This window comes from Alligator mississippiensis, chromosome 10 (genome assembly GCF_030867095.1).
Source record: "Alligator mississippiensis isolate rAllMis1 chromosome 10, rAllMis1, whole genome shotgun sequence".
Taxonomy (NCBI): domain Eukaryota; kingdom Metazoa; phylum Chordata; order Crocodylia; family Alligatoridae; genus Alligator; species Alligator mississippiensis.
Window position 1 is genome coordinate 61,077,509 of NC_081833.1, and position 27,423 is coordinate 61,104,931.

Consider the following 27,423-nt stretch of genomic DNA (forward strand, 5'->3'; position numbering starts at 1 on the left):
AAAAGGGGAAAACTTAGTCTGACTGAGTAAGAATATGTAGCCTACAAAGTGTTGAGGACATGTCATTCTCCTATTGCAATCTCTTCAGGGCTATGGTGGCATTGGTAACCTATTATTTATCAATATGCGTTTTCACACAGATCCTCAGTACCTCTCAAAACAAGACCTACTGAGCCTTTTATTTAAGTATAAAAGCATATTTATATGCTTTACTAAGTATATTTTTAAATGAATCTATATGTAGGGCTCAGCATGTGCTCCCAATGCCAGCGTAAGATTTTAAAGGTTTTGAAATGAGGAGCACCTTTCTAAAACTGAAGTAGTTATTCAGGAATTGAAGGATTACTAAAGGGATAAAAGTTAATATATTTAAGGGAACAAGATTTGCATGTGTGAAATTACTGCTATACTTTCAGAGCAACTATTAAATTCTGTATTCATAGAGAATATATTAGGTAAGGCAGACACTTACCTCATCTGTATAATATATTTCATCCACAGCATATTTCTTTCTGAAGTGCTCAGGTGGATGAATCCTTTAGAATACAATAAAGAGAAACAACTGGTTTTAGCCATGACATGAGAAAGAACAGTTTAGGCCATATACCATGAAATAGTGTCCACTCTAGTAGCCCAACTAGACAATCACTTATCTAAAGAAACCAAGAAAAGAGGTCTATAGGAAAAGAACTCCTACAAAAAGACAATACAGTATTTATTATGGTTGCATTAGTACTAGGTTTTGACCTGTTCCAAGTCTGAAACTTCCCATCTTAAAACATCCTTTGCTTTTAAAGAGATCATCTTTTTTGTAAGGATATGAATTGCTCCTGAGCAAAACAGTATCAGCATGTATATCTTGCTCTATATAAGGAGTGGAAAACAAGTGAGCTTTTCAACTAAGTGATGAAGCACAATCAAGTTCTATAATATGTTCCATTCTAACCCCCACCTCCAAACAGCAGCTACAATGAGTGGATTTCCTCAAAAAGTAGCCTCAGGAGGGAAAAAAATCCACAGCTCAATAACAGACAATGGCTAAGGTACAGAAGGAAGATAATTTCCTGAGGTTTTGCAGTATCCCATGTGGAATAAACCTATTTCTTCACAGTTCATGCTTCATTTAGTTGATATGGATCCATACATCTGAAGAAATCAAGTACAATGGGACACAGTGGTAGTCCCTGCTCTGGACAAATAGGTCTAAGCAAATATTGTACTACTCAGTCTCCAATGTCTGAACAAACTCAGAAAGAAAATAGCCACAAGGTAAATAATTCCTATATTATGTTCAAACATCCTGGATTTTATCCCTTCTATTTAATACAATTTAAGAGCAAGTAGTTCAAAGGCTAGCCAGCATTTTTGCTCATACAAACATTTTCTATTCTTTTGTCAGTATGTTTTCATTTCTGCTTTTGAGTTCCATGACAAAGTGCTGCCAGTTTACTACTTTCCTTATATTTAATATTAAACATAATGTTAAACTGCTACTAATCCTTACTGGCAACCTGTCTTTCAGGAGTGATCGTACCCTTCACCCCTTTCATCTCTATTGTAAAGGGAACTCCAAGCTGCCTGCCCCAGCTCTGAGACTGGAGCTGGCCCCTGGCAGCAGGCAGATGCCAGGGCAGGGGATAACGTCCCAGTCCTGGCTCCAATTTCAGAGCTGGGACCCAGGAGCTGCCTGCTACAGGGGCATGGGACATTGTCCTAGCCCCCTCTCTGATAGGCCACTGCCAGGGAGGGGACAGTTGTCCTGCCCACTGCTGTCTGGCCTGACCGAGCAGTTTGTTCCTGGTCAGCTATGCAACCGTGAACATTGCACATTGGCTAATATGCAGTAGGTCTACCACCTGCATTTACAGGTAGGCTAATGCATGGTTTTCTACCATCTTAATATGCAGCAGATGCTGCACAGAGTTGCATAGTGAGCCTTTACTGTGCACTAGATTAGTCTACTGTTCAGTAAAGCATCTTGTGTAGACACGCCCCTTGGTACAAGTCTACCTTACAGTTTACATCAGTGTAACTAGTCCATCAACACCACAGAAAATTTCACACAGCTTTAGTCCATTTTTGTCTCATTTCAAGGCAAACCCTTAACCCTGGATCAGCAGCATCCCAACAAAAGATTTTTTTTTTTTTTTTTTTTTAGGCTGCTAACTTGAAATCCAGATGTCATATGAAGTAGGCTTCTTTTTCAAATACATTTTATACTCTGTTTGGGGAAAGAAATACTCATGATCTCTGTAGCTCAGACAGCTGGTTACAGCTTTTCAAGGCTGGATTTCTCTTTTGAAATGTTGTTATGGACCGCCAGTTTCAAAATTCTGATTAATCACTGCAGAACACTACAAGGGAAAAAAAATGCAGCAAGCTATAAATTAATTAGAAAGATTACCCAAGTGGAAGATATAAGGCAGCATTTCTAAATTGGGTCTCCCCTAACTAGCTAACCCCCACTCCCAAAACCTAGCAATTTTTTTAAACAGATGTGTGAATAATACCCAGAGACATAAACAAACCCACTTCTGAGAATTAAAAAAAAAAAAATTATGCCTGCAATTTTTTGAACCACTAACAAAGGCCTAGACATTATAAAACTCCCCTACCTATAACTCAGCAGCTCAGTTTAGAGACAAATGGGATGTGTACAATTTAGTATGCTTAGTCTTATTCAAAGGAAGTTTCAACATTTAACCAAAAAAAAGCTGATCTTGTGTAATAACATATAGTGGCAACAGTGACTCCAAACAACTGGAAGTGTGACTAACAGATCATGTTGTTTAACTCTTGTGACTGGGCAGGTAGCCAAAAAACTGAATCTCAGACTCAGCAGAAGAAACACTGATGGAGTCTGGTATCTTTACTGCAATTCTGTTTATTGACAAGAATATACTTAAGTCTTGCTTTCTGGAACAGAGAAATGAAGAGGCAGAGTTTGCCTGACAGTCCTAAGGCTCTTTTGGCTGGTGCCCTGCCCAAAAGCTTATTCTCCAAGCTTGGAATCCATTTCTCCAGAAACAAATGGAGAATGATACTCCACTTTCACACACGCTCTCTTCCAGCTTGACTTAAGCCATCTCTCACACCCTGCCACCCCACTTCCTATTCCTACCCACGTGATACTCAGCTGAAACCCCTTTGCCACAATTCCTGAACAGTTTCGAATTTGCTTTTGTTCTGGATAGAAACACGTTCTTAAATTTCTTTAATTATTTCTGATGATATCGCAAATGAAGTGCTAAATCTATGAGTTTCACAATTTAAACTAGCCTATGAAAATATGCACATTTGAGGCAGGAACTCAAAGGTCAAGTACATTTGCCAGTCAAAAAGTGCCAAATGCTCATTAGCTACAAGGCGTTTTTGGTTATGCAGGTGTACTTCGTGTTTCACTGAATATGTGCTATCCATTTAATATGAAATGTCCAATGCCCAAAGAATTCTGATTCTCAAAACCATCATTAGAACAAAAATATGACCCAACTTTTGCACTGGAGAAACAGATAAGGACTCTGAAACAACTAGAATCTCAATCTGCTGCATTCAAAGGCGGAACAGCAAGACTCATGCAACTACTTTAAAAATAATGAGATTTTTTTAAAACAACAGACTGTGTATCCTTTTTATTTGCCTTCAATTTGTGAGTCAGAGTGTGTGTCTGGCTGTGGTTGCAAAGAATAGATTAAAAATATGAGTTCTGGAAACCTCCTGAAAATGCAAATTGACAAAGTATCTTGATTTCAATAGCTAGGACTTTATGAAAAATATAAAATACCATGAAATTCATAAATACAAACATAAGAGCCAGTGATTCTAGTTTACCCAAAAACGAGCTGAGAGACCAAACAGAAAATAAATGGTGAGAAACAACACTTTCTTTTTTTTTTTTTAAATAAGAATTTCAGGCACAAAAATATTAGATCAGATTATAGGTTACAAGAAACTCTTAGTCAAATGATGGTTTCTGTCAATGACAGCTCACCCACAGAAACCACCACCAAAGGTTTAGATGGAGAGCACTGGCATCTGGAATCTACTAAAATCTAAGAATTTGACTAGAGAGCATAATTCAATATAAATGTCAAAACTTCTTGTTCAACCCAACTAGATTAACCTTTATAGATGGTATAGGAATAAGGGCAGAGTCAGCATCAAGACACATGATATGAAATCCCAACCTCACTGAAGTCCAGGAAGATTTTTGTCACTGACCTAACTGGGAGCCTTCATTTCACCACTGCATTATTCCCAACTTGGCCAAAGTCAGCACAATCCCTTGGACTACGTAGTCTCTAGTCTATGCTTCCATAAGACCTTTAGTAAAATAACTCTTACAGTACATCTACAAATATGCTGAACTTCTTTTAAAAATTATTTACATAGCAATATTATGGATATAGACAAACATTATCTTAACACTTTCACTAGCAGTTCTGCATTTTTAATCCTAAACACCAGGATTAACTAAAAACAATTTAAAGGTATAGTTGACTACATTGCACAGGAGTACACATGCACATGTTCGCAGGATCTGATCTATGATCGTGTGACTTGCTTTAAGCTGAGTGATGATCATAGATCAGATCCTCCCTTATGTATACATCTGCTGGTGCCAGAAGCCATGCTGGGACCAACAGAATCTAAATCAGCTGGGCTGGGGGGAAGGGGAGGTGAAATTGTGGTGGGGACTAGTTGGTCCATGGCGAGTGAAGAAGGGGAGGGAAATCAATGGGATAAAAACAGCCTGGTCAGGAGGAGAGCAGGGGTGTACAAGGGGGCACACGTACACATGTTCATTTAGATCAGGCATAGGTTAGTCTAATCTGCATAGTATACCTCCTTAAGTGAACTACATTAATCAAGCCAGGCATTTTTTGCCCAATCTAACCTCCCCAAACTTATGTAAAGTTCTAAGTCTAAGCGTAATGTCCGTACATACCCAGAATCTGACACATCCAAATAAGTGGTTAATGCTAAGCATAATTTGTGAATAGAATATAACAGGTTACAGCTACTCCTGAATGAAATGCAGATATCTAAGCCAATTTATAAATGTTTGGTACCTTTAACAATGATTTTTTTCCTCTTATTTGGAAAAACCGGTTTCAAACAATCTTCACTATGGGAACAACTACTGCTTCTGATGAGTGTTTTTTCACATCTGACTTAATATTTTTATTAATAATTATTTAAGGACAGCTTTTTACAGTGGATCATTCTAAGATTAAATTAATACCTTCTTTGTAAGTTTTTGTATTTCATTTATCTCACACCAAACACTAACACAATATTTATTGTTGTTTATTATTTGTATCTACTAGTTTGTATTAATTAATAAAAAGTGATCATATTTCTGATTGGAAAAAATATTTAATCTGTTAAAATAGTTTTCACTTACCAAGTGAATAATGTCACCTAGAGCCAATTTCAAATGCTTTCTGCCAAACAGCACCTTAATTTAAAAAAAATGGCAAGTTGCAGGTTCCCCCTCTGACATTTTGAATACGGTTTTTTTCCAAAGGGCAGAGATAAAAAAAGTTGGAATAGTAGTTAATTTTTCCAGGATTTTAATGCTAATTACAGAAAAGTCATTTAAATGTCACCTTGTCAGCCACATATGCCAGGTTACCCTACAATAAAAAGTCAGCTATAAAAGCAGCTCACCAGCAGGCTAAATTAAAAGCTTAAAAAAAATAATTAAATCTGGTATTACAGATTGAAAGGAGAGAATCTTTAATTTGTAATAATCCCTATTATTCCTGTCTAAATACTTTACAGACTAACAATAGTTTCTACCATTCAGACACTAAAAAACCAATTGTTCATGCAGTGCTAAGTGTCACTGTATCACTTATAACTCAGATCATGATATAGGTAAAAACAGAGTAATTGCCATTGTGTGTCCTCATTCAAAGTAAGCGATAGTCATTTTGAGCACTGAACACAACTGCATATCCCGGACAAGGATGCCAACTATAAATACAGTATAGATACTACATAAGAGTTGGAATACATTGTATGTCCAAGTTTATCCTATAAAATTGAAATATTTATTCTAATAGTATCTCTGCAGACATTGTTCAAATCCCACTTAAAGCAGTCAGTGTGCCAACAATTACAGGCATGTTATGCAAGACCACTTGCATTTGGAAAGCAAAGACACAAGCTTGAAATCCAAGATCTTTGCATGAATTCTACAAAGCTAAATCTGCAGACAGCATTTATTTTGTTACTGTAAATTATACAGAGATGTTGGGGGGAGGGGTTAAGCACAACTTTAACCTTTTGGGACTCTTATTAAAATGTAAAGAGCCACAAAAAACTGCACTAGTCTGCAACATACAACTAAAATGCCATTAAATTCCAAGGTGTTGCAAAAAGCCTCAGCAGGGGCTGTCTTACTCTGTCAGTTTGTCTTGCCTTTAATGTTATTTTCACATATATTCTGCATGCATAATAATGATATTTACAGTAGATTCAAAGTTTAAAAGACCAGAAGGGACCAGAGAAATCATGAACGCCTCATGCCCCCAGCAGCTGAGTTTGGGGGGGGCGGGGGGGGGGGGGGGGCAAGGTAGCTCCTGCAGACAGCAGCGGCCAGCAGGGATCACGGACCGTTTGCAGACACCGCCAGCGATGTTGGTAGCACGCCACCACACTCAGGGGGTGCACCTGCATGCACCCCCTACACGTTGCGCCTGAGATAAATCATCTAGTCTGACCTCCTATGTGGCATAGACTAAAGGTTTTCACTGAATTAATTCGTCTGAACTAGTTAAAAACTGCTAGAGATAGAAAATTTACTGCAACGCTTAAAAGTTGTTCCAATGCCTAATTTACCTTATTATTAAAAATATGCATCTGATTTTTAATTTGAACATGTCTAGCTTCAATATCAAGATATCCAGCCAGGAGCTGACCTGTTGATTAGCTCCAAAAAGCCCTAAGCAGACACTGTCCTGTCTGCCTTTGTCGTATCCCAGTCAAATTGGAGATACACACACACACACCTCTCAGCATTAGTTAGCATACCACATGCTGTGGGATATGGTGTAGTATGATTTTTTTGCAAATTAGTTATTATGCTTAAATGATAATAGTATTGAATTGATAAACCTCTGTGATTGTTTTAGCTTTATTTTTTGTCTTTTATGAACAACTAAAACTCCATTTTGTGCTTGTTCCCTGCTTGACATGAGTAAATGAACTTTGTATGCCCTATGTACGTGAGTATCTGTGTGAGAGGGTGAATGGTGAAAAAATGGTAACTATTTGCATGAAAACAGACGAAGATTTAACCGACTGTGTACGCAACAAGGCACTAAATTATGAGTTACCAGACAATAAACGAATTAAGCTAATTAATGAATGGCTGAAGAACTCGTCTGTGATCAGGTGCAAAGAAGATAGTGAGAAGAAGGAATTTTGCATATCCTGCCATTTGAACTACACAATGCTTCAAGGCAGAGATACCAACTACACAATGCTTCAAGACTGAAATACCAACTCTGAGACACCAACTTTATTGGAATGACTTCAAGTTGAGATAACCAGAAGATGGATAAGAAACAACCTCTAATTAAAAACTGAGCATGGAAAAACCCCAATGCTGAACAAAGTCTTGAAATCCCTATAAAAGTGAGATGCAGACAAGCCATGATGAGGGAATCCACTCTCTGCAACCTTCTGGAGCACAGGTACATCTGTTCACCCCTGCTCTCATCACCCTCAATAAGCCTGGGCTGGCCACCCAGTGCTAACATTAAACAACCTCTGCTGGTAACTATAACATCTTATTAGAGTGGTTTTGTCTACATGTCTGTCTATGTCTGTTTGTATGTATGCTTGTGTGTCTGCTTGTATGACTGGCGTGTCCAAACGTATGTATCTGCTTCATATAATCAATAAATGCAGCATTTTGCCTCATCCCCCTTTATAAAGGGTCTCACTCTTGATTTGAGCAATTGGCAATTTTAAGTAAAAATGGGAGGGAGGGAGGGAGGAAGGGATGGGGGCATACATGCTTGAGCAGCAAGGAGCGAGCAGCAAGGGGGGAGAGGGGGTGTGGAACAGGGGAAAGCCAGGCAGTCCCTGCTATGCCTGCAGTCTCCACCAGAGCTCTGGCCAGGGAGCAGAGGGGCAGGACTAGCCCTGTTCACTGGAGCAGACAGCCCAGCCCAGCCCAGGGCTACAGAGCATCTGGGATGCTGGGCAACTCTGATTTAACTTGAACCAGGAAGGGGTCTGGGACAGACACTATATAAACAGTTTGACCCAAATCAGTTAATTCTGATACTACATTCAACCAGGTTTATCTTAAACCAGTTTCAGCCATTTTCAAACTGGTTTATATGCACTGAACTTCTGTTCTGTTACAGGTTTAAATCTGTTTCTGATCACTTAAACCAGTTTATGTGTAATGTCTGTCCTTAGCCTATAAGTAGTGCTTGACGTTTTCAAATTTTTACCAATAAATTCCCTAGGGTTTTTATTGAAGTTATTTGGTTTTTACTGATTTACATGCATTTTTCAGCTCACTTAATTTTACCAGGTACAGTAACACCTCCGTTAACCAGCCCAAGTGGGGAAGGGCTAGGGGTGCCAGTACGTTAAAAGTGCCGGTTACCTGAAACGCAGGTTTCTGGCCAGGGGCTGCTCCTGGGGCTACTGCAGCAGCGGATGGGGTGAGTGGGGACAAGCAGAGCCCCAGGGGGTTCAGGGTGCAGCATTACGCAGCAGCTGCAGGCCGCTGGCTCCAGCTGCTCCCAGGGCCACTGCAGCAGGGGCTGGGGTGAGCGGGAACCAGCTGCACTGCACCCAGTGCCCCCTGGGGCTCTGTTTGTTCCCACTCACCCCAGCCACTGCTGCAGTGGTCCCCGGAGCAGCTGACACCAGCTGCCTGCATCACGGTATGGTGCAGCCCAGGGGCTGGGGTGAGTAGGGACAAGCAGAGCCTTGTGGGGTTCAGGGCACAGCACAGCCCAGCAGCTGCAGGCAGCTAATGTTGGCCACTCCCGAGGCCACTGCAGCAGGGGCTGTGGTGAGTGGGGACAAACTACGCCATGCCTCGTGCCCCATTGGGCTCTGCTTGTTTCCACTCACCCCAGCCCCCATTGCAGGGGCCCTGGGAACATCCAATGCCAGCTGCAGAAGGAACTGTAAGTCAGTGTGGGTGTGGGGCACAGCTCTTTCTGCTACGTGCACCCTGGGAGGGCTGGGGGGCTGCACCGGGCTCTTCCCAGGGGGCACATGCCCCCAGATCTGCACACCAGAGGAAAGCAGGCTGCCATTCACCACGAGCACCAGGAAGTGCCACTGCCAGCCCCAGCCTGCAGCAGCAGCCTGCTTTTGTCCTGCACACAGATCTGGGGCCACGCGCCCCGCCGGGAATAGCCCAGCACAGTCCCCCAGCTTGCAGCCTTCTTGGGTGCACATAGCAGCAAGAGCCACGCCGTGCACCCACTGACAGTTCCCTCCGCTTTGCTCCCTGCTGCAGCCCTGGAAGCGGCCAACAGGCTGCACCATGCCTCTCCCCCCACCCCTTCCCTAGTCCCAGCCTTACTCCCTCCCTCCCTCCCCAGCATAGGAACGTATTATTATTTTCCCCAATTTAAACCAATTTTTCTTTTCTTCCTTTTATCCCAATTTTCAATCTGTTTTTTATGTTTGGAAAATAAACCCTGAAAGATTCCCAGATGTGTTTTTGAAAATAAAAACTGAAAACATGGGACACTACCTATAAGGTACATTTTCCAATACTTTAATGCTGTTCTGGATCTTCTCTGAACTGTCTTCAAGTTACCAATAACCTCAGCTTGTGGCCACAGGAGCTCATGTTCAGCTGCTTATCTACCCTGATGGTGGAGCCCCACAGCCCAGATCCAGCCTGGATGAGTTTGATATTTAAGTCATTGATGAAGGTATTAAGTATGCAGGGACAAGTACTGATGAGCACTGTTCAATACCATAAAAGCACCCTTGTGCCATTACTAACATCCGCCAATTTTAATCCCTTTAATGTACAGTATGTTAAAATCTGTATCAGCTCACTTCCTTAGTGCAATAACAAGTCAAATGCTTTACCAAAGTCAAAGCATAATACATCAACACTACTGCCTTTATTAACTAAGTTTGCAATCTCACTTTTTAAAAAAGCACTATCAAGTTAGTTTGACAGAATCCACTTCCCATAAACCCATGTTTACTGGCATTACTTATTGCTCCCTCTTTTAATGCTTTATTAATAAGAGTCCCATAGCAGCAGTTCTGTTATTTTGCTCAGGATCAGCATTAGACTGACAGGCCTACAATTACCCACTTTGCCTCCTTCACATTTTTTAAAAGACTGGATTTCTTCTGGCTTTCTTAAAACGCCCCCAGTGTCCAAAGAGGTACTGAAAAATTAGTACTGGCAGTCCAGAGAGTTCCTTGGCCAATTCTTTTAAAGCTCTTGAACACAAGTTATCCACAACTGCTGATTTTAAAGCATCTAATTTTAGAAGCAGTAGTATTCCAGCTCACCTATTACTATAGGAATGGAAAGGGTTGTCATAATCATGTGATATGAGTTCATTATCTGGCTCCCTCCTCTCGCCCCCCCCCACCAGTACAGAACAAAAATATTTACTAAATACTTCTCCCTTTAATGCATTATTATGAACAATTCTACCACTTCTACCTAGCAGTAATAGGAGTAGCATAAATTATAACTCAGCCAGCCTTCTTTCTTTCCCCTCTTTGATCCCATGCTATTCTTTGGTCTTGAACTTCCCAATCCATTCAGGTACATTTAGCATATCCTATCAGTTACATTCTCTTGTTGACCTGCGACACAGGTGAGAAGCGTCAGTGTGGAAAACATTGCGTTTTTATGTTTATAAGAAGTATCAATCATTTTGTACAAAACGTAAAGGTCAAAGACTTGATGCAAGAAAGTTAATTTATATCTTAGTGATTTAAGACCATCGTATAACCAACCAGTAGGTAGCCTGATGGTTATACAGAAGTCTGTGTTGCCATTTCAGCTGGTCTTGTTTGTATACTACAATTATGCACAGAGAACTGTGGGCTTACTGCACTACTATGTCTCTAAAGAAAGCAACAGATACATACTAAAGCAAGCTCAAATATCAGATAACGGGTCTCCTGTGAAAGGAAGACATTACATTAATACCACACAACATGGACAACAACAAAATATTCCAGGCTGTCTGGCCACCCGCATGCTTACTGAATATGCAATAGGGCCAAATAATAAGAGCCACCTGCAATTTCCAATCGCTGAAGTCTGTCTTCAGCTAAAAATACCATTGTCATTCATTCAATTTACTTTAAAAAAGGTTTGGTAATACCTTCTAAATGAAAGTCAGCAGCCATTTTGAGATTCTATTAGTGTCAGGGAGAAAGACAATAAGTTCTGATGCCAGGCAAGACATGCCATACTAAAGACTGGTTTAATGTGATTAAAATGCAGATCCATAAGCCCTGTCCACCAACTTACTGCAGGTTAGCCTCAGCATTATCAAAAAGTGATGATATTACAAGTAGCAATTATAAATAAGATTAATGAAGCAGGAGCTAAAAGCAGAATAGATACCTATCTACTAAAATAAAGTGTAAAGAGGGCTATGCAAGTTTTTCAAAGCAGAGCAATCTGAAAGTAGTTTCTTAAAAGGTCCTGCACCTCTTACGTACCTTATGGTCTTCATTAAATAAGAATGTATGGAAGCTCTCAACCCTCTAATGAGAACAAGAGAATTCAGAAAGCTTCGACACAGGAGAGCTAAAGCTAGAAGGGATACAGGAACAAGAACATTTCTGCCTGAAGGAGAACTATGCATTATTGTATTCGACAAAGCCCCTACACCCACTCCAAATTCACTTTGGATACATACAGGCATTACATTTAATAACCAAGGTTAGACTGATCTAAATGCCCATCTGTGTAGGTGTTCCAAGGGGTTAAACTGGCCAATCAGAAAGGGTAAATCCGATCTCATGAACACCTGCATATATTTACAGCACAGCCCCAGGACACTCGCACCAGCCCTGAGACTGTGCTAATCCCACCTCTTGACCCTGAGTGGGTTATTTTTAGCCCTCCAACCCCTACCCTCCTCCCCACCTCAACCAGGCAACATCCCCCGAACAGAACCATCAACCCCCCTCCTATCCCACCTGTTGCTACTTATACCAAGATCGCTCCCAGGAGCAGTGAACTGCTGCATGCACCCTCTCCCCGTCTAGAGACAGGCAACGTACTTTAAGCAGTCTACCCTTAAACTGGATGCAGTAAATGCTACACCCTTTCATTTTAGAGCAACACAATGTAAATGTTCATTTTATTATTAGTTCGGTAGGTCTTGAAGGGGTGGATTTCTAATAAGCAACTTATGTGCATATACAAGCCCACCTATTGTGTCTTCATGCAGTACTGGCAATTACAACCGTATAGGTGAGGAAGTCATTAAAACTAGTCAAGTGGCAACTGCCATTCCTACTGTGCAGAGCCGTGCTCACACAAACACACTGTGAACACTGAATTCAAATTGCCCAAGTTTAGCTTTCTGAAAATTACACTCCAAATGGCCAAAACTACAGCTTTCTCATCCTTTATACAGAATGCATCTAAACTCAGGTGGAAATTACAATGAAATTGCACAGGGAAAAAAAGAAATCAAAAGGTTAGTGATGATTAAACAAGCTGAACAGAAACAAAACAAACTACATAGAACTGAAGCAAGTAGAGAGGAAAGAAGGACACTTTAATGTTGTCAAGAGAAATTCACCAATAAACTCCCTGTTCTTTACAATTTCATCAGGTTAACAGATGGCAAAATGTTAACCAAACAAGAGGGTGTCAAGAACTGCTAGAAAAACAACATGGGAGGTTTTGCAAGATACAGAAAACATTCTTGACCTTGTCAAATGAGAAAAAAAAAAAGAGGGGAAGCAATCACCTCTGCATCCAAAAGGAATTTCACTTTTATAAACAAGAGAGAAAAAGCCAGTAGATACAGAACATAAAATAACTTAAATGGGCTCAGACCCGAGCTACTGATTAGCAGTAAAAAATGAGCTCTCTCAATTTCTTTACATTTGTTTTAAGCCATGAAAGATTAACAAATGTGCATGTAAGAAAGCTGTTTTCGCCTGTTGCTTTGATATACTCCACAAGAAGTGTGATTTTGAGAAGCCAATAAACAAAATGGACTCAAAGAGGAACTGAATTGATAGGCAAATGTTCAGCCTGATGCTTCTGACTAAAAAAGGCAAAGTAATCAAATTTGCAAGTGTAGCCAGGTCTTATGGCTGAACCCAGATACATGTAAGAAGTGACAGAGAATACAGGACTCTTAGATCACATAAATACATTACTTAAAATTAGAAGGTGCATCCCAAACAGGTCCAGGGAGGTGATACTTCCCCTTTATGCGGCATTGGTAAGACCGCAGCTAGAGTGTTACATCCAGTTCTGGGCGCTGCACTTCAAGAGGGATGTGGATAACCTTGAGAGGGTCCAGAGGAGGGCCAGTCGTATGGTTAAGGGCCTGCAGATAAGGTCCTACAAGGAGAGATTGAGGGACCTGAATCTCTTCAGCCTCAGTAAAAGGAGGCTGTAAGGGGATCTTGTGGCAGTCTACAAATTTGGAGGCAGGGGACGGGATGAGGGGGACAACAGAAAGGAATAGGGACACTCTGTTTACCAGGGCACCCCTTGGGGTTACTAGGAACAACGGCCATAAACTGATGGAGAGCAGATATAGATTGGACATTAGGAAAAATGTCTTTATGGTGAGGGCTGCCAAAAATCTGAAACGGGCTTCCAAGGGAGGTGGTATTCTCCCGTACCTTGGGGGTCTTTAAGAGACGACTGGACAAGCACCTAGCTGGGGTCAGCAGGGCAGGGGATTGGACTCAATGATCTACTGAGGTCCCTTCTGACTCTAAAATTCTATAACATCTATAAATATAATACAAGTCTATAAACAATTTATGGACGTGGTAGACTGTGCAACACAAGGAATTAGAAACAATTCATTAAAGGAGCCTTTCACACCTCACACTGGTCATAACGACTGACCAAATTCTATAATGCGATAATTGTTTGACGGATATGAAACTATAGCAGAATAATACACAATAGGGGCCCATCAGTTCGGGACATCTGTGCATCGTTCAGAAATAGATAAAACAAAAAGTTAAAACTTATCACTTCTTAGCTCCAGGGTATTTATGAAACGCTGGAACCTCAGAGGAACTGCCTGTGGCTTAATACAGTCTGTTTAGATTTGTTTGAGACCAATGTCTGACTGACTTCAGAGAAGCGTAACACCGCTCTTCAGATTCTATTTAGAAAAGCATCTCCCCACAACCCCCACCACATTTCAGCATACCACACCAACAGTGTATCACAGCAACTTCTAGAGTTGTCAAAGAAGATGGATCCATTTCTGCCATCTTCCATGGTGCTGGTATACAAAGAAATAGCACTAGACATTTTGACAGAGATTTACAAGAAATAAAAAAGAGCTTGAGAAGAAAGACAAATATCATCCACATTTTACATACCAGAAATCCAAGGCACAGAGGTTGAAGTGACCTGCCCAAAGCTGCACAATAAGTCACTAAGCAGGGAACAAAACCACCATCTACACCTCCTAGCCCAAAGCCCTTTCCACTGAACCATGATGCCTTCCCAATTCAGGAGATCACAGAACTCTGATATTCAAGGAACAGAAGAAAAAGTTAAAGTTCAGATATTTAAAAATGTAAGGACTAGAGGGGGAATACAATGAATTAAGAGAATATTTCTGCCTTGTTACCCACTTTGGATCTCATCTGTTTTTTCCCCACTAGGTTTGCCTGTTACTCTATATTTTCTCCTCTTCACCCAAACAATCTGATTTCCCCTATTTATCTACCTAGATTATGGCCTTTTAGGAAGCATTATCCTAAGGAGTATTTTAGATCTCTCTCCCTCTCAGTATGGGAAAGTCTCAAGTTTGCTGTAAGACAAGTGGGGAAAAGAATATAAGAAAAGGTAGGCAATGAGCAGCAACTGAGAAAAATGGAGCAATACAGCCAGTGATATACTACTATATAGATTTGATTGTACTTTTCCTTCAAGAGTGCATATACATAACCACCTCAAAGCAAGGGCTTACCATTTAAGATTTTTTACATTTAAATTTTGCAAACAGACAACACTAAGCAAACAGCGGGAAGGCCTTTTGTGAAAGAGTGGTGGTAGTGCCGAGTCTTGCTGGAGCACTCATAAAATCTCCTCTAGGCATTTCTTTGTCTGAAACTGACCTTCCAAATAAACAGCCTTTACATCCTTGAATAAAACCAGATGGCATGCTTCCGCAAAAAAACCCAGGACTCACAGATACAACTGAAATGTGATTAGTTCAGTGCACTGCACCAGATATTCCTGCTAGTGTTGTGAATTCCAATATAAAAGTGACCTGAAGAAGAAGGTCTTGAATTCAAAAAGCTTGTCTAATTATTCCAACTACATAGCTGGCCCAATAAAAGATATGACCCTAAGAAATCCTTACTTCTCACAATATAAAATAAGGAATACTGGGGGGTGGGGGGAGGGATTAAGGACGCTTACCTTGGCACTACAGGTCTAGCAGGAGGCAAGGGAGATGTAGACTAAATAAGACTATTATTTAGACTTTTTAGACTAAATAAGATGCAGGCAGGCAGGCATCTCTCTGCAATATTAATCCTTGTAAAGTATAACAAGCACATCACTTTACTGTTATGACTTTCTACACTGGTTAAAACATTGAAAAATCAGTCACAACTTGGGCTCCCAGAAATTCTAGGCACCTACAGCAGCTTCTGCAAATGATACCCCTACGGCCAGACCGGGCTGATCGCACCCAATCCCGTCCGATCTCGGAAGCTTAAGCAGTCCCAGGCCCGGCTAGTACCTGGATGGGAGACCGCCTGGGAATCCCGGGTGCTGTAGGCCGCCTGCCCTTGGGGGTCGGACTCGATGATCTATTGAGGTCCCTTCCGACCCTAACATCTATGAATCTATGAACTCTATGCATACAGCAAATGGCAGATGAGAGAATAGGACTCGGGTCTCTCGCTGACCCTTACCCATATAGAAGCTGTAACATTACTTTTTCAAATGGTTTCTAGGGTGGAGGGAGAAATGGGTGAGGTTCTGATAAGACTTGTAACTTGCAAAATTGTGTATTTCCTGTTAAAATGATATGAACAGTATAGAAGAAGTGGCCACTGGAAAATGTGGTGTTGTGTTCTTCTGTTTTTATCTTGGTAATTTAGTTAATATAAGTATATTTATCAGTAGGGACCGACTTAATTTGCGGTTTTGCAGATTTCATGGAAACTGAAATCCGGAATTGTCTGCAAAATCTACAAAATCAGCAATAAAAAACAACTTAATACATATAAAATGCTGGCTCCCCAATGGAAGCCAGCAGTCCTTGCTGCTGGGAAGGGAAGTTGCCAGCTGGTGGGGTGACATGAAGGGCAGTAGACAAGATGGTGGTTGCCCCCTCACTTCCCCCCAGCCTACTGGGGCCTTTCTGCCAATCAGCACCAAGGGGAGGGGTGTCACAGCTTCTATACTAGTAAGAGTCAGGGAGAGAACAGTCCTATTCTTTCATCTGCCATTGGCTGTATGCATGGAGTTATGGGGTATCATATACAGGGGGACTGGACTCGATCTCATGAGGTCCCTTCCAACCCCTAATGTCTATGAAATCTGCAGAAGCTGCTGTAGGTACCTAGCATTTCTGAAAATCAGTTACAACTTAGGCTCCCAATGTAGAAAGTCATAATAGTAAAGTGATGTTCATGTGTTTGCTAGACACTACAAGGATTGACACTGTACAGTTTTGAAGCTTACACATAATGCTGCAGCATAATTAGGAATAAAGATAGCTACCAGTCAAAGACAGCTTTTTCATGAAGTTGTTATTTAAAATGGAGTGCCTGAATAGATTAACACTTCAGACATTAAAAGATAAAATAGTATTTTATCGTTTCCAAAAAAGTCATGCAAAACTGTATATAAATATTTGCTCAGACTCCTTTTAATATCTATTTCTTCAGTGAAAACATGAAAGAGTTAAAATGTTTGTTTTCATGAAAACCGTTCTTTATATATGGCAAGGCAATTAAGTTATTTTGGCATGTGCTCCACACAAAGCAGCTGCTGTACAGTATGTTTTACTTTACAAAATAGCTTTAATCAGCACACTGACTAGTTCTGTCATTTATAATTAAGGAGAGGTAAATGGCAGGTGCAGCATTAATTAGTAAAATTGAAGTCTCTGTGAAAGATATGCAATTATATCAACTTAATTCTTCCTAAGTATATAAAAAACACCTAACAGCTTTGCACCACAAACTTGACTAAGAGATATACCAATACATTTCCACATTCAAAAATGCTTACAGCCATGTATTGTGCTTGAAATTTTGAAAATACCCTGTTCAAATCAGAGATTACAAAAACAAGTTACTCATATAAAGACATCCTGGGAAACTCTCCCCCCACAAGACAACAAGGCAGTGGAATCAATGGCACGATATAAAATAGCACTCCTCAGTGGATTGCTGGGACAGGTCCTTCAACTAAGGAACAGCCCATCCTGGTGCTAGGACATGCTCACGATCTGACAACCTAATTACCATATATATGCAGTCACTTTAGACAGCAGTGAATCCACAGGTCCTTCTTGAAACCACCACAAAATTGTGCCATATCCCAACACTGGCTTCTGTTCTCATTCCCAATACAAACAGCAACTAATAAGAATCCTTCCTCAGACTTTATATAGCTAGGCCTGCACTAACTCAAGTAGACAGCAGTAAAACCTCATTGTACAAGTCTGCCTAGTAGCTTGGGTACTTACTTGATAGCCAAAACTCACACTGTCAAAAGTGCCACAGATGTCCGTACTCTGTTAGCAAAAGCATCTTTCACAAACCCTCATTAGCATTCACCCTTCCCGAGACATCACTTTATTGTTCTAGTTTCAGCCAGACTCCAGTCACCTCTGCTTCACCGAAGTAGCATGCTACCTCTATCACCCCGCTGATATTCAAGCATTACCTTTTGCCTCCTCAAGGTCTTTAACTTATGAAACTGAACTCTATCATCCCCACCCCTGCCTGCATCCCATTTTTGTACTTAATGTCCCACTCACTATATTTTAAGTCCTGCATCAGGATAATGTTAGAAAGCATCCATTAAAGTTCTGCATCAATATTTCAACAGTTAATTGATATTGCATTAGCAACCAGAAAGCTCACTAGCTTGAAAAGCAGCAAAACAGTGGATGGAAAAAGATTGCAGCTGGTGATATTAGGGTAATTATAATATTCATGATTCCATTTGTAAACTAACTGTCCATCTGTAAGCAAATTCTGTCTTAAATACTATTGTTTTTGGCCAAAAACAAGAGGAAAAAAAAAGCATAAGAGCTTCATTTTGCAAGATAACTTCTTCTCCCTTGCCTATCTGTCCACAGAGTAAATTTTACCTTACAGATCTTAATGTAGATTTTCTTAAATGTATAGCAAGACGGGATTTAATAGCTTCAAACTTGTGAAAAAGCCACACAAGGGCAACAGTTGTACATAACATTACAAACAACAAAAACTTGCCCGGTAAACAAAAGAACTGCATAGTAGCCGATACAAATGTTCTGTATGAATTTTAAGGCGCTATTAAGATTCACACACTCCACACATTTCTGTCTCAATACAGTAGAGAACTTCAAACCTGTCTTATATAAAAGGCAATGCATCATGAGACAAATTAAAAGCACTTTCCACTATGGACTAGGACACTAAATGTTACTGATATATTTAAGACCCCAGACTACAGAGGATTATACAAAGGTGAAAAGGATTTACATTTCTCTGATGTTAAATGACAGGCCTCATCAAGGGGTTGATAGTACCTTTCAAATGCACGTAGAAGAGCACTTTCAAGGCAAATCGCAGTAGATAAACAAAACAGGATACAAGGCAAACTCATTTGCTGTTTCTCTTTCAATGCTAATTTTGACTTAAAATTGAGTCTTTAGGGAAAGAACACAACCCCTAGCACTGTGCAGTACCCCCTGCCAACTAGCTTATGAAGCAGAACTGCTACTGACTCACAAATGAGTTATTCATCCACCCTTCTGACAAGTAGAAAAGGTACATGACAGTGGCTGCCAGAAACGAAAACAAGAATCAAACAGGATCCAGACGGGGTAGGGAGAAGAATCTAGAGAACAAAAAGATGCGTTGATAAAAATAAATACTCAATTGTACTCTGCCAGGGAGGATAATTACAATAAACTTTTATAAAAATATCTTATTTAAGAAATCTATAATTCAGCAAACAACTGATAATGAGAATTCACAACATTAGACTGAGGCAGCTGCACTCTGCGTGTTGCAATGAATACTACTTTCTGCAGCAGCACAACATGAGAGATGGATACAGATTAATACCTTTTCTTTTCATAGACACTCATGATCAGCACGGAAAGGAAACAGCTAATCTGAATTAAAAGAATACAAAATTAAATTTTAAAAAAAAAAATCAAGGAAAAGATGGAAAACCTTTGCCTTCAAACAAGCAAATAACCAATGCTAGGGAACAAGGTTTATGTCATACATATGATAGTTAAAGGAGAATCTAACACCTTGCTGAACATGCGCATCTTTTTAATGTTAACATTTCAGATAATAGTATTCCGACTCTAAAATGATCATAAACAATTTCAGTTCCAAGGTAGCTCTAAGACAATAATACACATAAAACTCTCTCAGAAGACAGCAGCCATGCCCTGCCATATGGTCTGACACAGTTTAGCATATGGAATTGGCTGCAACTATATTCTTTTTCTCAAAATTAGCATTAAAATAAAAGTAATAGCTCCAATTAAAAATGCTATACCCTCAGAGCTCAAAATATTAAATCAGAATCAATTCTAGATTGTAAACATTAGAGGCCAAAAAAATTACAACTTCTCAGACTTAGTCTAAATATTATTAAGATTCTGAAAAAAAATAAATGAATATAAATGCGCCACTACACCAAGTGCTGTAAGTTTTGAGCACTTTTTACTAGAAACATTAATTACTATGACTGAACTTGGAAAGACAGGTGCTTATGCCTTTACACAAGAAAGAATGAAAAGCTTAGTCTCCTAAAGGCTTCTTGGTTCTGCAACTGGTCTGAGATGCAGAATACCTGGATTCAAGTACTTGATCTGCAGAAACCTTTCTTTTCTGACTTTGACCTGCAAACTTCCTTCCCCCACCCCTCTCTTTAAGAATGAGTAACCCAACTGACTCCCACAGGCCTATTCATGCAAATAATAAGAAGCATTTTCCTATGTTACTGAAGGCTCAGGGTCTCGCTCTGCATCTTTACAGCCCATGTACAAAACAGGGATATTTCCTACTTGGCAAAGATATTGCAAATATAACATCTTAATGTTCAAACTGAAAAGATATAGTGGGCTCAAAGCAAGAACCCCAAAGTATTAAAAACAGAAAAATGGGTGTTACCCTCCACTCCACCCCCTTCCAATCAAGCACCATGGAGATCTACAGGACTGTTTTATGGATGACCAAATATTTGCAACTGAGCACATTATGGGTGCAATTACAATTCAAAACAGGACTCAAGAAGGAAGTTAGCTGAAAGTGCTCTAGATTCTTTAACATGCAGAAATCCCTCACAGGGAGCAGGGGGGAAGAGCCTAGATGAATTTGAGTGCTCATTGAGCACCATTTAGGATGAGATCCAAGGAGACAGACTTGTAAGCAAATGTCAGCATTAGCATTTTCAGCATCCCCACACTTCCAAGCACACTCATGGTAAGCCTGGGGGTTTGTAACACCTAAGTAACATTTAAAGAAGTCTGCAAAGGTTTACCCAGAGAGCACTGCATTGTTATGCTCTAAAATAAAAAGCTTTGCAATTTTATGCTTTACTGACCTATGCATTAAATGAACTAATGGAAGGACTGGTAGCCCTTAGTCCAGAATATTTAAGACTCTTGAAAAAGGACTCCCAAACTCCTAGCTCAGCAAGATTCACAACAGAATCAGACATTAATATGGCGATCAAGACAACCCAGTTTTCACAGTTACCAATACTGGAAAAACAAGGGAAATATTAATCTTCATGCTTCAGATTTAAGATAAGCCTTACCTATGAGAAATCAGGATGGGAACAGACACAATTTCCCCCACATGCTTTCTGAAGCATCTGGACTTTCATAGATTCATAGATGTTAGGGTCGGAAGGGACCTCAATAGATCATCGAGTCCGACCCCCTGCATAGGCAGGAAAGAGTGCTGGGTCTAGATGACCCCAGCTAGATGCTCATCTAACCTCCTCTTGAAGACCCCCAGGGGAGGGGAGAGCACCACCTCCCTTGGGAGCCCATTCCAGACCTTGGCCACTCGAACTGTGAAGAAGTTCTTCCTAATGTCCAATCTAAATCTGCTCTCTGCTAGCTTGTGGCCATTATTTCTTGTAACCCCCGAGGGCGCCTTGGTGAATAAAACCTCACCAATTCCCTTCTGTGCCCCCGTGATGAACTTATAGGCAGCCACAAAGTTGCCTCTCAACCTTCTCTTGCGGAGGCTGAAAAGGTCCAGTTTCTCTAGTCTCTCCTCGTAGGGCTTGGTCTGCAAGACCTTAACCATGCGAGTGGCCCTTCTCTGGACTCTCTCCAGGTTATCCGCATCCCTCTTGAAGTGCGGCGCCCAGAATTGCACGCAGTACTTCAACTGCGGTCTGACCAGCGCCCGATAGAGGGGAAGTATCACCTCCTTGGATCTCTTCATCATGCATCTGCTGATGCATGATAAAGTGCCATTGGCTTTTCTGATGGCTTCGTCACACTGACGACTCACGTTCATCTTGGAGTCCACTAGGACTCCAAGATCCCTTTCCACTTCTGTGCCACCCAGCAGGTCATTCCCTAGGCTGTAGGTGTGCTGGACATTTTTCCTCCCAAGGTGAAGCACTTTGCATTTCTCCTTGTTGAACTGCATTCTATTGTTTTCTGCCCACTTGTCCAACCTGTCCAGGTCTGCTTGCAGCTGTTCCCTGCCCTCCGGCGTGTCCACTTCTCCCCATAGCTTTGTGTCATCTGCAAACTTGGACAGAGTACATTTCACTCCCTCGTCCAAGTCGCTGATGAAGACATTGAAGAGTATCGGTCCAAGGATCTCAAGTGTAACAGCTCCCATGTTACTAGGATAGCAAGGGTGGAAGAATGGAAGATCCACTTGCCAATCTCCTCTAACAAACTGCTGTAGACTCTAGTGGGAATTAGTACTGCGTGTTAATATTAACTATATTAGTACCAACTATGACAAGAACAATGCTAAGCATTTAACAAAAATGAAAGATGCAACTTAGAAGCACTACATATCCTACAAGTGGGAATTAGCACTAGAAATGTGTGTGCGCGCATACATGCAAGGCACATGTACAGATGTACATGTAGTACTTCTGAATTGCATCAGTCATTTTAGTAAAATGCCTAGCATTGATCTTGTGATAGCTCCTGGGCTGCCTGCGCACTTCTCCCTTTTTAGGGCCTTACAAAGTATGCTGAGAAGCATCTTACAATGTACATGTTCTTGCCTAACCCAGACCTAATTACCCATACTCTCTATCCATAACTCAGGGAAAAGCTGCTTATTTCCTATTAGTGAGTTGGGAGAAAGTGCCTGCACTGGTTTCAGAGCATGGGCCTCTCTGCCTTTGACTGCATCCCTTCTGGCATATCAGCTTTTCCACTGACACCTTGGGCAACCTTTCCTCTTTCACTCCAATACCTGCTCTGTCCCTCAGTCCAATGCTTAGACAAATGAGTAGCTTTCCATTCCTTTTTCTCAGTATTGACCAAACAGCCTCCTACCAGGTTTGCAGATGAGGATTTTCTCTTCAGTGCTATAAACCTAGCTGTTGTATGTGAGGGGGATACATACCCCTTATATAAACCACAATTTCAGGTTTCTTGCCTGGTTTCTTCAGCAAACTCTTTACAGCCTCTTTTGATTTAATTCTATGCCTTCAGGCAGGCAGCAGTACATAATTGAGTGGGGAAACCGAGTCACACGTAAGTCATAAAAGATAATTCAGTCATTTACACAGGTTGACAGAGCTATATTTTTTTTTAAAACGTAGGGGAGGTTAAGGTATATTCTGCCACCATGCTTAAAAGTAGTAAAGAACAGAAAAGTTACCACATCCCCACTTAGTCCTGAATCTCTACATTCAAAAAAGGAGGCATGGGTGAGGCAGCCTTTAAATGACAGGAATGTCAGACACACATCATAATTATAATTTACGGTCTGATCCTGTGAGCTGCTCACAAGCCTCAAGGCAATCCACAGAGAAACTGCTCAGCTCTTCATGACAGCAGGTACTTACATACATATGTTATACAGGAAACTTCACAATGCAGTTTTCACTTGGAATTCTTCTATACCGAGTTTTATAAATGCAAGCAGATCAAGTAATTTACCAAAGATCACATGATAAATTAATGACTCAGCCAGCATCATCAGAGATTATACATCCATTTAATTTTTTTTCATCTCGAACAATATAACATCCTAAGCGATTAAATATTCTGATTACTTATATGTACTGGGTACACATGAAATAAGCTTCTTTCAACTTATCTCCATTCTTCTCAAAAATCATGCTTCAGACAGCATGTCATTGCAAACGATTTCTTTGCTGGTAATCTCTGCTTGGAATCTAAAAAACAGGTTAAGGTAGATACTGGGCTACCTCTTCACTATTAGGATAGGTCCCTCCAAGTCAGGGCTGAGTTAAATCAGGGCAGCCTAAAAATGCATGCTGCATACATTCCTAGTTCTGTGACTAAACAGAAGATTTCACATCTTCACTGTGGTTAATCCAGCACTTCTTGCTATTGTTAAAATCACCTCAAAACCTGAGGTATCAACTGATTACATTATGCATACAGTTAACAGATGCATCAAAATTGTGATATAAATGGTCTATATTGAGGGAAGGGGGAGCAATGCCTTACTTTCCCATCCAAACTGCGTAGCTTTCAGGGAGTTTGGGGACAAATAGAATCGATCTTCCAGTATCAACATCAACTGCTCCATAGCAGTCTGCTTCAGTCACTCCAAAAGTCCAATGAAAATACGATTCCTAAATAAAGTACAAAAAAAAATCATTACAGAATAAATTCCTCACTTCTCCAGCCCTCAAGACACTAATGGAATGCAGCACAGTGCCAATAATTGATTAATGATATTGTATTTACTTGAATATAAAAGATAACCCTAATATAAGATGACCACCCCAATAATTTAGATTCTATATATGGAAAATGTATAAATCTGTTCCAATTTTTCAAATATAGAATCTAATTATCAGAGGGTTGTCTTAAAATCCTCCCCCCTCCAACTGCTACAGCAGGGAAAATAGTGGCTGGTGCGGGGGCCTTGCCCTGTGCAGAGGGCAGAAGCTGCAGACGGCAAGCACAGGTGGGACAGAAGGCAGCTGTGGGTATAATTCTGCCCACAACTCAGACTCAGGGGCAGACACAAAACTGCGGGAATTGCCTACCCCGTGCCCCATTCCCCCCCACACTTTAAACAGGAAAACTTCTTAATTTTAAACAAGGGATCAAAAACAATTGACTTTGAATAAACATACATACAGTAATTTGTATTGTGCATATATGCAAATTGCTATGAGTACCTATAGCCTTAGATCACCAAGAATTGTTCATGTTAACTTGTTGTAAACTGCTACAAGTTTCAGCACAGGTACTCCATATGCACACTTTTATACCTGCTTACACATAGTGCCAACTGTGCATGATACCAGTCCAGAGCCAAATGGCTCAGAATAGTTCACTGGGCTCTGCCAGTCAATAGCATTTCAAGCCAGGGTGACCCCACAGCCCAGTATTCCTCAGTATGTGTGTATACTCCAGATATCCCCAAAGGATTCACATGCTAATTAGCCCCTCCAAAAATTTATATGCAGGTGAGGCATGGGGCTGCCTGGTCCAGGTCCACCCCTTGGAGGGCAGAGTCACAATAATCACATGCAACAGGCTGAGAGAGGGGGCAACAGAGCCTCTCATCTATAGTAAAGTTTGTCAGACAATTAAGGCTAGTGAAGAAACAGTAATCATTGCAAAACGGGAAAGAAAGGTCCTGTTCAGTAAGGCTGTGCGAAATGGCAGCGTTCTGTTTCAACCAGTGTTTTGATATTTCGATGGGACTGCGTTCCATTTCAATTTTGTTTCGATTCGAAACATAGATTCATAGATACAGGGTCGGAAGGGACCTTGCAGATCTTCTAGTCCGACCCCCTGCCCTGGGCAGGAGAGAAAACTGGGCTCAAATGACCCCAGTTAGGTAATCATCAAGCCTCCTCTTAAAGACCCCCAAGGTAGGAGCCAGTACTACTTCCCTTGGAAGTTGGTTACAGATCCTAGCTGCCCTGACCGTGAAGTAGTGCCTCCTGATGTCTAGTCTGAACCTACTCTCTAACAACTTACAGCCATTATTCCTTGTTACTCCGGGAGGCGCTCGGGGGAACAAGGTCTCTCCCATTCCCCGCTGGTCCCCCTTAGTAAGTTTATAGACAGCCACCAGGTCCCCTCTCAGCCTTCTCTTGTGAAGGCTGAACAGGTTAAGGTCCCATAGCCTCTCCTTGTAGGGTCTACCCTGCTGTCCCCAGATCATACAAGTGGCCCTCCTTTGGACCCTCGGAATGCTGTCCACATCCCTCCTGAAGTACAGCACCCAGAACTGGACGCAGTAATCCAACTGCGGCCTGACCAATGTCGCATAGAGGGGGAGGATCACCTCCTTGGCCCTGCTTGTGATGCATCTGTGGATGCATGGCAAGGTGCAGTTAGCCCTACTCACCGTGTCCTCGCATTGGCGGCCCATGTTCATTTTGGAATTGATAATGACTCCAAGATCTCTTTCTGCCACTGTGCTTTCAAGAAGAGAGTTCCCCAGCCTATAGGTATGCTGCTGGTTCTTACTGCCCAAGTGCAGCATCCTGCACTTGTCAGTATTGAATCCCATCCTATTCTCATTTGCCCACCCCTGTAACCATCGAAACAGGTTCACTGTTTCAAAGTTTTGCCCACGGGCTATAATGGGGAAGATCGAAACAGCCTATAAAACGTTGTTATTTCTGGCCCGATTTGGATGAATCTTGCAGGAATGGTAGCCCCTTCTAAGGGCATGAAGCCTGACAAGTTTTAAGGAGATAAGTGCAGGGGGTTTGGGGAAACCACACCCCAAAGTCTTGAAAGTAAAATCCATGTCACATGTATGTGTTAAGCCACGGTGGGGTCAAAACTGCAGGCATGCTAGCCCCTGCTGAGGCAACAAAGCCTGCCACGTTTCAAGGAGATAGGTGCAGGGGTTTAGGGGAAACTGTGCCTCAAGCTGCGTACAAGCAAAACTCGTGACATGGGTGACAGTGTGTGTTAAGCCACAGCAGGGTGAAAGCTGCAGACCTGCCAGCCCCTGCTGAAGCCTGCTAGCTGTCAAGGAGATAGGTGCAGGGGCTTCTGGGTTCTGGGGCCCTGCAACTGTAGCTGCTGACAGGCAAAACTTGTGTCATGGGTTCCTGTGGGACTGTATCTGTCTTGGGGCAGAGACGGGTGAAAACTGCAGGCCTGCTAGGCCCTGCTGAGGCCACAAAGCCTGCCCCTTGTGTTAGGTTCCCATCAGTATGGTTGTCCAACACGAGCCATGTGTTCTACAGGCATGCTCAGTGTGGGTTCTATTTAGTCAAGTTCATAGTTGGTTTCCATGACTGAGCACATGCTGCTTCTAGCAGCAGTTTAATGATACATAATGTATTTAATGGGATTTTCTGGTATGTAATAAAATGTTCTTTGGTATGGTAATAAAACCAGGGTTGTTATTCCCCATGCTGATTGGGGGACAGGGACCCCATTTTATATTTCAACAAATACTGTAACTTAAATTAAATTACTTTTGCTATGGAACCTGTTTTCCTTTTTCAGATTACACAATACTTCAGACGGTGATTATTTTCTCAGTGATACAAACATAAGGACAACAAAATGAAATAGTCAGATGAGGTGGGGAAAAAGACAAACTAAAGCAAAAACAACAGGCTTATTATGCCTTCTGGGCATAGCCTTAAGGTGAAGCAGAGTTTTAGACAAAAGAGAGAGAGGAGCAGAGCAAGTTTCCTTGGAAAGGAGGAGGCAGCAATAAAAAAAAATGTAGCACAGGTGACCAAGACCCTTGAGTCAAGTTATTTTGCATTGGAAAAGAAATGAACAGAACTTGGAGAGGAGGCAAAGAGAAATGGCAAAAATGGTGAGGAAGAGAAAG

The 27,423-nt window shown here is 41.2% G+C and overlaps 1 protein-coding gene and 1 pseudogene across 3 annotated transcripts in view; one reads left to right on the forward strand and one right to left on the reverse strand.

Moving 5' to 3' along the window:
* Positions 1-27,423, reverse strand: part of PEPD (peptidase D) — a 219,259-nt gene that overhangs the window by 180,048 nt on the left and 11,788 nt on the right. The window contains exons 3-4 of one of the 3 annotated variants that reach the window (XM_006274303.4): positions 24,099-24,226; positions 473-536 (exon numbers count right to left, since the gene is read on the reverse strand). In XM_006274303.4, the coding sequence (XP_006274365.1) occupies positions 473-536; positions 24,099-24,226 (192 nt within the window). Of the gene's footprint in view, positions 1-472; positions 537-11,703; positions 11,865-24,098; positions 24,227-27,423 lie in introns of those variants that run through there. The other 2 variants (XM_019492940.1, XM_019492941.2) reach the window with 2 other exon arrangements.
* LOC132243626 (5S ribosomal RNA) lies at positions 15,878-15,997 on the forward strand (annotated as a pseudogene).